The sequence below is a fragment of the Myripristis murdjan genome, chromosome 9 (genome assembly GCF_902150065.1).
Source record: "Myripristis murdjan chromosome 9, fMyrMur1.1, whole genome shotgun sequence".
Classification (NCBI taxonomy): Eukaryota; Metazoa; Chordata; class Actinopteri; order Holocentriformes; family Holocentridae; genus Myripristis; species Myripristis murdjan.
This window is the reverse complement of record NC_043988.1, coordinates 37,223,250-37,239,029: the sequence shown is the minus strand read 5'-3', so window position 1 is coordinate 37,239,029 and position 15,780 is coordinate 37,223,250. Positions and strand designations below refer to the sequence as shown.

Below are 15,780 nucleotides of genomic sequence, written 5' to 3'. Positions count from 1 at the left end.
GTGGCCACACCCATCTTAGGTCCACCTGGCACCAAACACACACACACACACACACACCTGTGGACACGTACCATAAAGGTTGCCATGGTTACAAGGCGAGCGAGCCAGTGGCGAACACCCTCCTCTGCTCTGTGGACCAGGATGCAGTGCAGCAGCAGGACGGGCGGGGTGGTCAGTGAAGGGGGCGTGGCCTTCGTCGTAAGGGGCCTCGATGTGTTTTTAGAATGCTGACATCAGCTGGGTCGTCACGGAAACACACACAGAGAAAAGCAGAGGAACGCGGCAGAGAGAGAGAGAGAGAGGTTTGGCTTTGAGGCGTCCGCGCCGGCCCTGAACGCCTCACGGTTTGTTTGAATCTGAGACCTTCGGGGATGAAATGCACATTCGTTTTGAGTTTCGGCGTTTCGGCGTGAGGGGAAGCAGACTGACCAGAAGCGAAGATGACGACGCGACGTCACAGAGCGACTCGCCTCGCCGCGTGTGATGACATCAGCAGCTGGCGGTCAGGCTGCTCTGGGATCAGCGCTCAGACGCCCGGCGGCGTTTAGAGCAGGAAGACACGACACAACACGTCACGGGTTCAGATACAGGACACACCTCACACAGAACGCTGCCTTCAGCCGCATGCCGCCATCCCAGATATCAGATATGAGCCAGGTAGCCGTCATTGAACACCTGGCCGAGCCCTCACCTGTTCAGTAAGACGTGACACCTGTTCAGTAAGACGTGACACCTGCTCACTAAGACGTGACACCTGTTCAGTTAAGACGTGACACCTGTTCAGTAAGACGTGACACCTGCTCACTAAGACGTGACACCTGCTCAGTAAGACGTGACACCTGTTCAGTAAAGACGTGACACCTGCTCAGTGAGACGTGACACCTGCTCAGTGAGACGTGACACCTGCTCACTAAGACGTGACACCTGCTCAGTGAGACGTGACACCTGCTCAGTAAGACGTGACACCTGCTCAGTGAGACGTGACACCTGCTCAGTAAGACGTGACACCTGCTCAGTGAGACGTGACACCTGCTCACTAAGACGTGACACCTGTTCAGTAAAGACGTGACACCTGTTCAGTAAGATGTGACACCTGCTCAGTAAGACGTGACACCTGCTCAGTAAGACGTGACACCTGCTCAGTAAGACGTGACACCTGTTCAGTTAAGACGTGACACCTGCTCAGTAAGACGTGACGCCTGTTCAGTAAGACGTGACACCTGCTCAGTAAGACGTGACGCCTGTTCACTAAGACGTGACACCTGCTCAGTAAGACGTGACACCTGCTCAGTAAGACGTGACACCTGCTCAGTAAGACGTGACACCTGCTCAGTGAGACGTGACACCTGCTCAGTAAGACGTGACACCTGCTCAGTAAGACGTGACACCTGTTCAGTTAAGACGTGACACCTGCTCAGTAAGACGTGACACCTGCTCAGTTAAGACGTGACACCTGCTCAGTAAGACGTGACACCTGTTCACTAAGACGTGACACCTGCTCAGTTAAGACGTGACACCTGTTCATTTAAGACGTGACACCTGCTCAGTTAAGACGTGACACCTGCTCAGTTAAGACGTGACACCTGCTCAGTAAGACGTGACACCTGTTCACTAAGACGTGACACCTGCTCAGTTAAGACGTGACACCTGCTCAGTAAGACGTGACACCTGCTCAGTTAAGACGTGACACCTGCTCAGTAAGACGTGACACCTGTTCACTAAGACGTGACACCTGCTCAGTTAAGACGTGACACCTGTTCACTAAGACGTGACACCTGCTCAGTTAAGACGTGACACCTGCTCAGTAAGACGTGGAGAAAAGTCTCTGGGACGCTGAAGCAGAGCTCAGACCAGAGTCGTCCTCCAGAGCGCCACCCGACTCTGGACTGGACTGCCCTCTCGCTCGCTCGCTCGCTCACTCTCTCTCTCTCTCTCACACACACACACACACACACACACACACACACAGTGAGTTCCAGGTGGACAGCCTTGCCTGACAGGTTGTTTCAGCCCCGTCGGCGTCGACGTGTTTCCCCTGAATCGGTGGATTTTTGCGGCCGTGGCTCTCGCGTGTCGCCAGGAGCCTCGTCAGTCTCCGTTACCCAGAAGCCCCTCCGCTGCCCCGGGGCGGCTCCGCGGCTCTGATCCCAGACCAGTCGACCTGCAGAGGCAGCAGACCTGGGCGGCTCTGTGATGATGATGATGATGATGATGATGATGATGATGATGATGACGGGGACAAAAGTAAATGTGAAGATCAGCTCTCTGTTAGCAAGCCGTTCCCTGTGGATCTCCACCTGCAGCCTGTATGACATCATCACCGAGGGGGCATCATCATCATCCATCATCCTCCTCATCCTCACGTTTCTTCGTCATGATGATGTATGTTGTAAATGGACTCGAGTCCGGACAGTTGTGATGTAAGTCTCCGTGTTCCAGCGAACCTGGAACAAGTCCATGATCACTCTGTATGATTCAGTAATGATGCTAATAATAATAATGATGATGATGATGATGATGATGATAATAACCTTTTTAATTTAATAAACATACAGTGGAAAGACAGATGGAGGACAGACTGCAGTGGTTATTATTTTACAGAAATAATTCAGACATTTTTAGTCAAATATAGCCACACACACACACACACACACACTGTAGGTTATGTAGGGAGAGGAATGTGGGTCTCCACCTCCAGGGGGCGACGTAGAGGCTGAAACAGTCTAATGAACAGCCGTCAGTGGGACTTTTCCATAAAATCAACTCTCTAAGTGATAGATTTTTCCTGCTGGTGGAAGAAGCTCCACATTTCTCTGAGCTCAGAGGAAGGAAATGTGGAACATTTAGGAAGCAGATGATTGGTTCTCCTGTGGTTCTGCAGCCAGTCAGCAGCACAGAGCCTCAATGCCAGTGCTAATCTGCTCCAACTCACAGCATTTTACAGCCATGGATTATAATCTCAGTTTATAATCCTGTCTGCAGCAGAAATATGGACAGGAACAGTCCAGTTACTGATCAATATCTGGATCAAATGGACTGATCAGTTTAGAGCATTGAGCCCCACTGACCCACACAGATTCTGCTCTGTTTAGCTCAGTGCTGCCCCCGCTGGACACAACACTGACCTGCAGGCTGTTTAGCTCAGTGCTGCCCCCGCTGGACACAACACTGACCTGCAGGCTGTTTAGCTCAGTGCTGCCCCCGCTGGACACAACACTGACCTGCAGGCTGTTTAGCTCAGTGCTGCCCCCGCTGGACACAACACCGACCTGCAGGCTGTGGTTTGGTCTGGAGGTCGAGGCTCAGGTTCGAAGCTCCGTCCCAGAGCTTCTGCACGTTCAGACCCAAAGTGGTGGACAGGCGTCTCGTGTTCCCGCCGGCGTCCGTCCGCTGCTTACGGTTTAAATTTGGCCAAAGAGGTTGTGTTCAGCGACAGGTGTGATGTTGATGAAGCTGAGCAGCAGGTTAGCAGACGTCGAGCAGCTCGGTGTGTTAAAGCCAGGCTGTGCAGTTTGAAACGGGAGGACGTGATGATGAGGCTGAGGGAGAATGAAACCTCTAATGACCCAGAGAGTCAGTGCAGCTCTTTCCAAAGACTCTAACGTTCACAGAGACACGGTGCAGCAGGATGCTCGCCGTCCTGACCTCCTGAGGCCTCTCCAGGGTTCTGCTGACAGCTGCCAGTCCACCTGTTCACACCTGGCATTAACATGCGTCTCACCTGCTCACCTGTGAATGGAGTTCACTTTCCCGCTCTATATGCAAATGAACATATATCATTTCCATTTGCAAAGACCAAATACAAAGAAAGAGTGAGAGAGAGCTTTATTGTTCTTTGCACAGTTCACCATACAGTTAAACTCTTACTTTGCTAGTCAAACTTCCACGGAAAATAAATAAATTCATAATATAAAAAATTAAAATAACAAAAGGAGATAACGCTCCATCAGTTCCTCAAGACGCATTTCACATCTGCTCCAGCTCGACCCGATCACCTTCAGCTCTCATTATTGAACTGATCCAGCGGCTCTGAGGGGGGCGGGCTCTCCGCTCAGGTGGATGAACCCACCTGGACCTGGTGAACTGGGATGTGGGCGGAGCCTCTTCCACTGTCACGGCTCTGATGTGAGTCACAAATTACAGACGAGGCTGAACAAGAAGAAAATGAATCCCAGAGGATGGTGAAAGGAGCGCAGATTCACTCTGCCGCCTGTAATGTTTCTATAATATTTCTGTGGTAACTCTGTAGTTACCTGGAGGGTGAAGGTAAGTTTACTGGGGCATGAAACGTCAGGAGGGCAGCTGCCTGTGAACGTGTCTTGGGAGATCAGATCTCCAGACGTGTTGAGGAGGTGCTGCTCCTGACCTGCGAGCCTCAGCTGGAGATCAGATCAGGCAGCACGCAGGTGAGTGCCAGGTGGAGCCGGGCCAGGTGGAGCCGGGCCAGGTGGAACCAGGCCAGGTGGAGCCGGGCCAGGTGGAGCCGGGCCTCAGGGTCACTCCATGGAGATTCAACAGGTGCCTCCACCCTGACCGCCTCAGAATCAGCTGATTTTTTTTCTACATTATCTTTTGCATCTGCAGTCATGCAAAATCTTGCATTCATCCTCTGTTTTCTGAGTTACAGCTCCTCAGAGTTCATACAGGGACATGAAACGCTCAGCGAGTGTTCACTCAGAGCGCTATCACGGCTGTAATTCCTCCCAACAGTTAACAGAATCTCCAATTTTACATTTCTCGAGTATCAAAATATGTCCATTTTACAAAATATTTGTGACACAGAAGGCGTCATGGCTGGAACGTGAGTCTGGCCTCAAAACGCAGCTGAAACTGAAGCTTTCCTCCGCCACATCGGGTTTGAACAGCCACCTGTCCCACACGCTGCTGTGACTTTTTCCAGTTTTCTCTGAAGAATTATCAGAAAACGTCTGACACCTCCGGGACTCCAGCGCTGCTCTGTTCCCGAGTCTCAGACATTAAACTGCTCCAGTTTTACTGCTGAAACTTTCATTTTTCCCAACATGCTGATGCTCAGACGTGACAGTAGTAAGACTGTGACCCGGGACGGATGCAGTTTGGAACAGAGCTCAGGTTTGTTTTTCAGCCCTGAACGTTTCCTGTGGCGATCTCTGTCAGGAATGAAGCTCTGAGGCGCAGAAATGCTGGAAAAACCGATGTGAATAAAGTGTGAAATCTCAACCTACATGTATGAACTTTGTGGAGCTGTAACTTATGAAATATTCGGAATATGAATGTTAGATTTTGCATGGCTTCACTGAGGATGCAAAAGATATTGTAGGAAAAAAATCAGCTGATTCTGAGGGGGTCAGGTGGGATTTTTTTCTGAATTGTTTGATTTTTATATCAAATGACCTCTAAGTTCTTTTCTTTGAGTGTCATCCATCGCTCTTTGCCACGTCACAACAAGGTGGCGCCCTCCCCCCCGTTACCGACTCCTCACCACAGCAAAGAACCACAAATCACCGTTTTCTTCTGCGCCGGCCGAGTGACAGCGGCGAGCAGCAGCCCGGGATCACACTCTGTGGTTTTCCTGCTTAGCTCCGCCCCTTTCTGGCTGCAGAAGGTCATTAAAGGTCATCGATCGATACCAGAACACCTGCTGCTGTCTGAGCACACAGGTACAACACACACACACACACACACACACAATACACACACGGCCACTTTCAAAACCTGCTCTGCAACTTCTCTTTCCACCTGACACACACACACACACACACAGATCACTTAGTGTCAAGACAACATGACAGGCTCTCAACAGATTTCCAAATGGGGGTATGTGCTCCCCTAGAGGTATGTTGGAGTACTGCAGGGGGCACACATTTAAAAATTTTTTTTTTTTTAAATATCAGTCATGTATAATTTCTAAATAAATCTAATAAATCTGCTGCCGTGGTCGTGGAGCGAGGACGTTTGTTCGCTCTGAGCGGGAAGACGAGACCAAACAAATCCAGAAAGTGGATCAGTGGTTGAAGCTGGAAACAAGGAGGAAGAAGAGAAGAAGAAGCAGAAACACAAACAAGAGAATCTGCTCAGCATCAGGTTGTTGGTTCACACTGATGGAGCTGGACTGACCCTCTGACCACAGGAGGCTCACCTGGTCAGGACCAACTGGACTGACCCTCTGACCACAGGAGGCTCACCTGGTCAGGACCAACTGGACTGACCCTCTGACCACAGGAGGCTCAACTGGTCAGGACCAACTGGACTGGGAAGGATCTGAGAGGGGAGCGTTACTGGGTCCAGTCTGCGAGCGGCTGGTCCGTCAGGCCTGATCCCTCCTGATGGTTCCTGTGCAGCAGCCTCTCTCCTCCTCTAACTCGCTCTCTCTGTGATTATCATAATTCCATAACCTTTGATTGATCCTCCAGCGGCGGTCTTTGAAAATGACCGTGCGGTCTGAGGGGCGACAGTGACTCACAGCGAGCTCAGAGACCCGCTGCTGCTTTGTTGTGCTGCAAAATAAAGAGCGCTCACTTCCGCCCGGGTTTCCTCACAGCCACCGGAACCCTTATCTTTCTCATTATTGTTAGTATTAGTATTAGTATTAGTGATGGTAACTATTGTCTTTGTGGTCAGTTTAACTCCATTCAGTGTTTAATGTCTTTTAATACATGATCAACATTATTTTCATCATTGCTTTCATGACTTTTTAACGTGAGTGGGAGGGTAAACATGAAATCAACATGCTGATGTGTTGTCCTCTGTCTAAACACACATACAGAAACATAAACTTAAGTAACAGGAGGGTTCATGTAAAAGTGAAGAAACTCTACACATAAAAACAGCGCTCGTGTGTGTGTGTGTGTGTGTGTGTGTGTGTGTGTGTGTGTGTGTGTGTGTTGCTTTAGAGAACACTTGGGGAAAAAGCGCACGCTCAGTTTGCTTCGTGGTAAAGTTTGTTCGCTTCTATGCGGACAAACGCGGACCGCGCCCTGACTGCGGGACCGCGCACTCACTGCAGGACCGCGCATTCACTGCACGCGCCGGGCCAGCGGGAGCGCGCTCCGACTGCGGGACTTGATGCGGAATCGCCTCCGTGTCCGGACCGCGCGCGCTGTATGGAAGCCCGAGCTGTCAATTAAACGAGGCGCGCGTTTGCTACGGGGTCCATCGGTTCGGTTTTCAAACCGGCACACCGAGGGAGGGGCGGGGCTGCGTGCCTCTCGTCTGTGGTAAAACCTAGAAACAATTTAGCGCCGCGTCGCCGGTGTGCTCTCTTACACAAATCAAGCGCGCCATCGAACGCGTCTGTGTAGTTATGGGCACGTAACAAGGCAGGGGTCCGTTACCTCGGCCGCTGATTGGCCGGCACTCACGCCAGTCAACGGCCTCCGCGTTCCCATTCGACTTCCTCCGGCTTGAGACCGCCCACCGGCATGTTATATAAAATTAATTCACACATCTCCATCTTTTTCGGTTCCCTGTGGCCCAGCCTGCGCTCCCCGCCGAAAAACTCAGTCCTCCGTCTCCAGCTCCATCTCCGCTGCAATGGCCAAGCCGAGAGTGTTCTTCGACCTCGCCGCCGACGGCAAGTCGTTGGGCCGGGTGATCATGGAGGTAAACCGGCCGTGTGACCCGCTCCGGCTGAGCCGGGGTGCAGCATAGCGGGACCGAAAGTTGTGTGGTTCGGTGCAGCTCGGGCACCGGCTCTCTGTTGGTGTCTGTGCCTGGCTGTGCATGAGTTTAATCTGTTTTAACTTAACTTACCGTTTCTGTGGATTGACGTGATGGAGCCGTTAGCACGCCGCCGACCCGCGCTGTCACGAGCTGCCCGTGCGGGGCCACCCGAGCGCACGTGTGCGGGGCTCGGAGCCAGCGGTGCTGTCCGCTCGCGCCAGCGGCTCCGGGACGCCACGCTAACTCAGTTTACATCAGGTTGTAAGTGTTTGTGTCGGAGCTTCCAGCCGCACTGAAGCGGCAGCTCCGTCTTTATGAGCTGAATGACGAACTGCTGCCAACAGGAGCCGGACTGTCCCGATCTGTAACGACACGCAACCGCAAGACCGTTAGTTTATTTCCGCAAATTGAACCGTGACTGAGCGCCATCTTAGCCGCAGCGTATTTAGTACTTGTTAACACGTGAATGTGTAATGCATAACTGTAACCTAAGACACAGAGGAAATGTACATTATCGTGTCTGCCCCGGAGTAATGTTACGGCTAACGCGCTGGGGAACGTCAGGGACCTGAGCTTTCAGCTGGAGGCCCGCGACCTTCTGTTTTTTTTTTTTTTTTTTTTCTCTCTCGGATGTACATGCAGTTGCGGCGGGCCGCCGGTAGCGACCGGCCGCCGGTGATCGGTGATATGAGCCGTCAGTCAGACTGACGGTAACTGACGGCCGCGGAGCCGTTTGCGTTCGAGCGCGTCAATGAACGCGGCGAATGAATGAACGCGCTCCGCGTCGCGTGCAGGCCGCGCCGTTCTTTTGTTGCATTGTCTCGCGGCCTTCGCGCTAGCCCGGGAAACGGAAGAAATGCTGGCATCGCGGATAACAAATGAAAATAAATAAACCTTGTGTTTTTTTTTTTTTTTTTTTTTTTTTTTTAATTTGACTCGGTCACTTTCCGCCCTGCGACTGTTTTTGAGTGATTTTGGGCGCAGAGCAGCAGAACAGGCGTGTAAAGCGGCTAACATGCTAGCCGTGTGAGTGACCGGAGCAGCTCTGGAAAGTTCCACGCGGAGAGCGCGGTCTGGGAGCGCGGAGGGATACATGCATGTAGAAGTGCGGATTTTGAGACGTTGGTAAAACTCTGAATGCGGTTTGCGTGTTTTTCCTGCTCCTTAGTTCAACAACAGCAGCCCGAGTTACATAACAGTCGACAACAGCGAATCCAGCGGCGCCCCTCGGTGCGTGTCGCCGAGTGCACTCGGGGCAATAAAAACTAACGGTGCTAGCAAGCATGCTAGCAGCTCCAGCCATTTTGTGTCTGCTGTAGCTGTGCCCCAACATGGGCGGTGTATCCCAGCCCTCCCTGGCTGCTGGGATGGAAACCACTGGCCATATCCGTTTTTTCCGTCCTTGTTCTCAGCACGAGGCAGTTCAGCTTAATGTGAAAATGACCGAGGGCCAAATGTTAAGAGTAATTAGATCTCGTATGGCATGTGTGAATTATGGAGACGTAAGCCCTGGTTTCTGTGTGGAGTGAAGGCCTGTAAGATATGTGACACACACACACCCTCCCTGTTGGACAGGCACACGCACGCACACACACACACACACACACACACACACACACACACACACACACACACACACACAGTCTGCAGCACTGCCCCTCCTAACATACTTGACTGGTCGCGTCACTGCTGTGCAGGGCATGCAGGCATTCCAGTGTGGTGCAGTGCTGCATTGTGGGGTTTCCACAGGACAACAAGCTCATCCGGCTGCACGAGGCTGCAGCCTCTCCTCTTATGGTTACTCATGTTTTTTTTTTTGTTTTTTTTGTTTTTTTTGTTTTTTTTTTTATGCCACAGTAAACCAGTGTGCTATTTATTCATCTCCATCTGTAAAGTCCAGTTTGGCCTCTTCAATAGCTTCACTGCTGCTTTTTCCAGCTTTATAATGAATCCTCCCCTTTAATCAAGGATTACATTTTAAGGGTTTAATTTAGCTGCCATTTCTACTGGGAGCTTCCCAAAGACCTGCTTCCTCCATGTGTGGCTGCTATGTAGGAGAGCTCGACCAATTAATCAGCCCCAACAGGATGTTTTACAGACTCTGTTTTGGCAGAACTTGTTTCCAGTTGTGACCGACGGCTGACAGGAAGCAACTGAAATGACAAACCAGAACTGGAGGCATTAAGGAGTTTGTCCTTAGGCAAAGGGAACGTGAATCACCATCTTAAATGAATAAACATATGAATAAAATAACAGTTTAAGTGCTGTAAACAATAATGAAATACAATAACCATCTTAAATTGGCAAAAGTACAAAATGATACAGTGAAATGATTCCTCCTGTGAAGCTCAACATTGCAGACAAACTTTTTCCCCTCTGTCATAAGATCAGGCTGCTCATGTGGAATTAAGTGAATTTTAGGGGGGAAAATTGCTCAAATTAAAGAGCTCCCATCCACTGAGCGATTTTACATAATAGATTTTTATTTTTATTTTTTTAGTTTAATTTCCTGTTCCAGATTTATTTATTAATTACTTAGAGTTTGATGTTTAGTGATGCAGATTTATTTAGGTATTTATTACTTTGACCTAGATGTCCAACAGTTACCGAGTCAAAGAGTTAATTTTTAACAGTTTTTTTTTTTTTTTTTGCACGGGGTGGGTGGGGGAGGGGAGGGTGTTATATTGTCCAACTAATCAGCTATCATCTTTTTCCTGCCCTAAACAGTCGTTACTATATCATAAAACTATTGGTGGACCTTGACTGCAGCCTGTGCTAGAAATCTGCACACTTTGCATCTATTAAGCAACATTTAATGAATTTGTTACATGGTAGATATGTAAACAAATGTAAAATCTGTAGGCCTTGCTGCATTGTGTACTTTCCGTCTGTACATGACTGGGTTTGTATGGAGCCTTGCGTCACAGAGCAAAGGGCAGGGCGCCTGATAACGCCCGGGCTCTGGCGCTGTGCCAGGACGGCCACAGTCCAGATCCTGCTCATGCACGCCGCTTTGAGATTGCACAACATAAACCATATTTCTAAAGAAACGTTTCTGTCTCTGCAGTGATACTGGAGCTCTTTTGTTGCACTGTTGACTCTAAATCCAGTCCTGTTCTTCAGTCTGACTCCGGGTGTGTTTGATTTGTGTCTCCTGCCCTGTAGCTTGACGCCGATGTCGTGCCCAAGACCGCCGAGAACTTCCGCGCCCTTTGCACCGGCGAGAAGGGCTTCGGCTACAAAAACTCCACCTTCCACCGCGTCATCCCCAACTTCATGTGCCAGGTGAGTCAGACGGCCTTGTTCCGCCCTTTTGATTAAACACACACATTAACATGGAGAAACAGACGTGCACACGTGGAACAGGGTAATGAGGGGCTTCACACGGTGCAGAGGTGCCAACTACACAGCATAGGATGTAATTCTTGATTAAATTTCTCTTGCCATTTTTCTTTTCCTCTCTCAGCATGGAAAGGACAAACAGGAGAAAAGCTGTCAGTGAACAGTGACAGTCTAATAGTCTGATCCAGTCTCACAGGTCATGTTTATGTCCATAAAGTCTGCAGTCCAGCTACGGAAGATGAAGCATCCTGGTCTTCCAGCCCCCCAGTTCAACTGTATTGTCTTTTTATGGTTAAGCACTGCCCTGCTCAACGGCACTGCAGCAGGGACAAGCCACTGAAACTGCAGCTCATGTGGTCTCATGACCTTCAGTGACGGAGATATTAAACCTTAAGTCACTAAATAGTTCCACCAGAACACCAGTCAGCCAGTCCAGTCCAGCACATCAAACGTGTGCCTGCAGCTGAGATCGCTGTGTGATCGCTCAGCCTCTTCATACCACCACATGATCAAACTGTGTTTACACCTGTCATACTCACCTGTCATACTCACCTGTCTGTATCTCCGGCGGCTCGAGTCTTGTTGAAGTGGTTAACAGTTATCTACCAGTTCTCCCTCAAGCTCAACCTCCTCAGTGACCTTCACACCTCCTGCCAAACGTCCTCAGAGGAGGTTTGTCTGAAGTCTGCATCTTAAAGGTCCTGAGGTGTTGAGTGTTGCCTCTGATGCCTGCACACACCCTTTGTCAGGTGACCGGAGTGTGTTCTGTGTCTGCAGGCGTGCTAGATGCCAGCTAACCGAGCAGCAGTGAACATGGAGTGGAGAAGCTGCTGGTCGATCATCTGAGGCCAGTTTTCAAAACTCAGTTGGATTAAATCTGGGAAAGGGTTTCAAAACACATGACCAAGTTTGTGATCATGAACATTTGGATGTGATTTTCTTTTTCTTTAAATCCATCCTTTCATCAGATTCATTAAATGCTGTCTTAGGATTTTTCCAAAACTAAAAGGCAGAAATCAAGATCAGTTTGATGCCACGCAGAGGGCTGGACTGACCACATGAGTTCACACCTTTTTTTACAGAAATCTGTTGAGATCCTGAGGAATGCAGGAATCTGATCACTGCTTTGCAGACAAGGAATAAAATAAAGCTCTCCAAGTTCAGTTCCGCCCCACAATAAGCTGCTGTTGAGTTCATAAAGTCACTGAAGATCCAGATGAGGACGCCGGGGTCCTGTGAGATCTGGATCAGCCTGGTCCAGTATGACACTTGATAGTCAAGATCTAAATCGGCGAGATCATTTTGATCCTGAATTGGGGAAAAACGGATCTGATTGGTGGTTTCATGACAACAAAACGTTTTCAAAATTCTTCATGAAAAAGTTTTTTTTTTTTTTTAACATTATTTTTATTGAAAGCAAGATAGAATTCCAGGCATAAAGACAGGCATACTTTTTTTTTTTTTTTTTTTTTTTTTTTTTGATTTACAAGAACATACAATTCCCATCCCAACAACCCCAGGTAGTGCAACCCAATCTGATAAATAAATAAATAAATAAATAGATAACTGAATAAATATGAAAAAGTTTGATTCCACCAATCACAGCAAGTCTCTTACTGATGTTTTACCAGTTAGACCAGTAGGCCCTGGTTTGAAGGACATCATAATGGATCCCACTGGAGTTCTGGGCTGGCCATGCCCACGTGGTTGAGGCTGGGGTGACTTCACGCCTGTTTGAGTGAACGGGCAAGTGGCCAACAAATGTTATGATCAATCTCAGCGTTGGTGGGTGGATCTTGCCCAGAACTCCTGTGGTATCCATATTCATGCTTCTGACGCCAGCAGAGGAGCTGTGGCCACCTCTTTTGTAATGTTTGTAATGAGGAATATGCATACGCCTGTCTGTAAAGGGATATTTCACCCAAAATGTATAATTTTTGTATCGCCATGTGTTGCCCTAAACCTCCACCGAGCAAAGTTTTACCCACAATCCTTTGTGGTAAATTATTATTTTTGTTCCTCCAACAGCAAAACCCTGTGGAAGTTCAGTTTAGAAAGCTCACACTTGTCCTGTGTGTAATCCAAGTCTGTGGTATGGAGGCGCACGGTCACGACTTCACACACACAGCTGCTTCCACACAGGACGAGTGTGAGCTCTTTAAAATCAGCCTCTGACTCAGTTTACATGATGGAAAATGACTTCTTCTCTCCGTTGGATGAGATGTGGCGGGTGTTTCTGAAACACGAGGGCTGGAGAGCCGGATACGAGCGTGATGCATTATGGGTGAAGAGTCCCTTAAGAACGTTTGGTTATTGGTACGTGTGTCAGCGCAGTGGAAGACAGGGGAAGGATGACAGATGCCCTTAGGTCAGTGTTTATTTAACTACAGGCTGAATCCAATCCACTTTATTTATACAGCACATTTCGAAAACATAAAGAGTTTATCAAAGTGCTGCACAGTAATTTACAATAAAAGACACAATGGTTGAGAAAATGAGGATTAAAATGAGGATACAGATAAAAACAGGTTTAAAAGAAGATAAGAGTCATACAACAGATTAAAAAAAAAAAAAAAAAAAGACAAACAGGAAACAGAGATCACACAAGAACAGAGGTCACATAACTCTCACGCTGAGTTAAAAGCCAATGAATGAAAGTAAGTTTTAAGACGTGATTTAAAAGTAGGTAGGGTGGGGGACAACCTTATTGACATGACTAAAGTACGACAGTGTATCAGGGTCTCTGTGAGGGGGGGGGGGGGGCTTCTGGGCGAGGGGTAATATTCCAAGAAAATAACTCAATGTACAAGATTAAAGTTGTTAATATATGGAAAAAAAACTCAAATTCATGAGGGAAAAAAAACTCTGAATTTTTGTGGGCCTGTGCTGCCCCCTGCTGGCCGTGTCTCAGGCCTGCAGCTGATCCCCTCAGCAGGTTCAGGAACAAGGAGATCCTGCTGATCTGAGCCCAGAATCCACTGGGTTGTTTTAAACTCTCAGTCCTCTGGGGGGCGCTGTGCACCAGCAGTGTGGAAGCTGTAAACCAGCGTGTGAGGAAGTGTGTGTGTGTGTGTGTGTGCCTGATTAACCCGTGGTGTTGTGTCGTCCCGGGACGCAGGGCGGTGACTTCACCCACCACAACGGAACCGGAGGCAAGTCCATCTACGGCAACAAGTTCGCCGACGAGAACTTCACCCTGAAGCACACCGGCCCCGGCATCCTGTCCATGGCCAACGCCGGGCCCAACACCAACGGGTCCCAGTTCTTCATCTGCACATCTGTCACTAACTGGTGAGACACACACACACACACACACACACACAAAGTGAAATCTTTAAGTATAAATGATGCGTCTCCACTTTCTTACTTTTATCCCGTCTCACTGTCGCTATTCAGAAGTGTAAAGTAACAGTAATTTTATCTGGACTAAATTGGTAATGTGTGTGTGTGTGTGTGTGTGTGTGTGTGTGTGTGTGTGTGTGTGTGTGTGTGTGCGCAGGCTGGACGGGAAGCACGTGGTCTTCGGTAGGGTGGTGGAGGGTCTGGACGTGGTGAGAGAGGTCGAGAGTTACGGCTCCCAGAGCGGCAAAACCTCCGCCAAGATCATCATCGCCGACTGCGGCCAGCTCTGAGCGCCCGGCGCCCGGAAGCCACCCTGTAGCCCCGCCCCCAGCCTAAGCCCCGCCCCTTCCGCTGCCATTCAACATTCCTATTAATGAAGATTGAAGCGATACACCCCTCCCCCTCCCCGTCCCTCAGCCCTCTCGTCTCTCATCCCTTCATCCTCTCTCCTCGTCCAAACCATGTTGCTGCATTTGTGACTTTGCCTTAGAAGTTTCTTTTGCATTTTCTTATTTTTGTTTGATTCAGGAAGTCCCAACGGTTTTGTTAAGTCAAAAAGATGAATTAAGAAAATAAAAGGGGATCAATTGCCTTGAAGATTGAAACTTGTGTTTTGTTGCTTCCTGAGTTGCCTGTTGTGTCCTGAGCTGCTCAGACTTTGCAGCAGAGCTGGAGCGTTAACGGCCTCCCAGCCAGTTTTGGAAAAATCAGTATTTAAAGGATGTCACAGCTTTAATGGCACCAATCCACCAGGAGACGGATTATGATCATACTGAAACTGATTCTGAATAAAAACCATAAAAACAGTGAAGGTGAAGTGCAGCTAATTAGCTAATGATCTGACTCAACGCCACTCCTGTCACCATGGTAACAGCTGTGTGATTAGGAGAACTTTGTCTGAAGAATTGTGGGTAATGTAGTTCCTATGCATGAGCGCTGGGAGTGAAGCTGAGCCCCTAGAAAGCAAAGCGAACATGCCGACGCTGAACCGATTCTCACGTTCACAGCAGACAGGAGCGGGAGTTTGACTGGCACACGTCTTAACGAGCTGCACGTCTTAACGAGCTGCACGTCTTAACGAGCTGCACATGTAATTGTGCTCGAGAGACAGTAAGAAAGTAAAATGAACAGTGCAGGTTCCTGCAGAGCCTCACCTGGGTGAGATCAGCTGGCAGAGGCTGACAGGATTTGTTATGAATATGAAGACGAGACACGTTACAACGACAGACGGTCCCATGAGGACGTGGTGCTGACATCTCTGAGCCTAACCAAGCCACTCATTCAGACATAATCTGAGAATTCAGCAGTTCAGTGTTGGGGAATGATAATAATAATAACCATAATGATGATAAAGCAGAAGCTCCTGGTGAATAGAAACTGGTCCTGAGCTCAACATGGACGGGAAAGTGTCGAGCCTAAACCTCCATGTGACTTTAAATCCACGGCCTCACATCA

The 15,780-nt window shown here is 48.9% G+C and overlaps 1 protein-coding gene across 1 annotated transcript; it reads left to right on the top strand.

Moving 5' to 3' along the window:
* Positions 1–7,418: 7,418 nt before the first annotated feature.
* On the top strand, positions 7,419–14,930 carry ppiaa (peptidylprolyl isomerase Aa (cyclophilin A)). Its single transcript, XM_030059563.1, has 4 exons — positions 7,419–7,581; positions 10,807–10,926; positions 14,102–14,274; positions 14,483–14,930. Exons 1-4 carry the CDS (start codon positions 7,513–7,515, stop codon positions 14,613–14,615), a joined length of 495 nt encoding a protein of 164 aa, XP_029915423.1. The 5' UTR covers positions 7,419–7,512; the 3' UTR covers positions 14,616–14,930.
* The last annotated feature ends 850 nt before the right edge of the window (positions 14,931–15,780 follow it).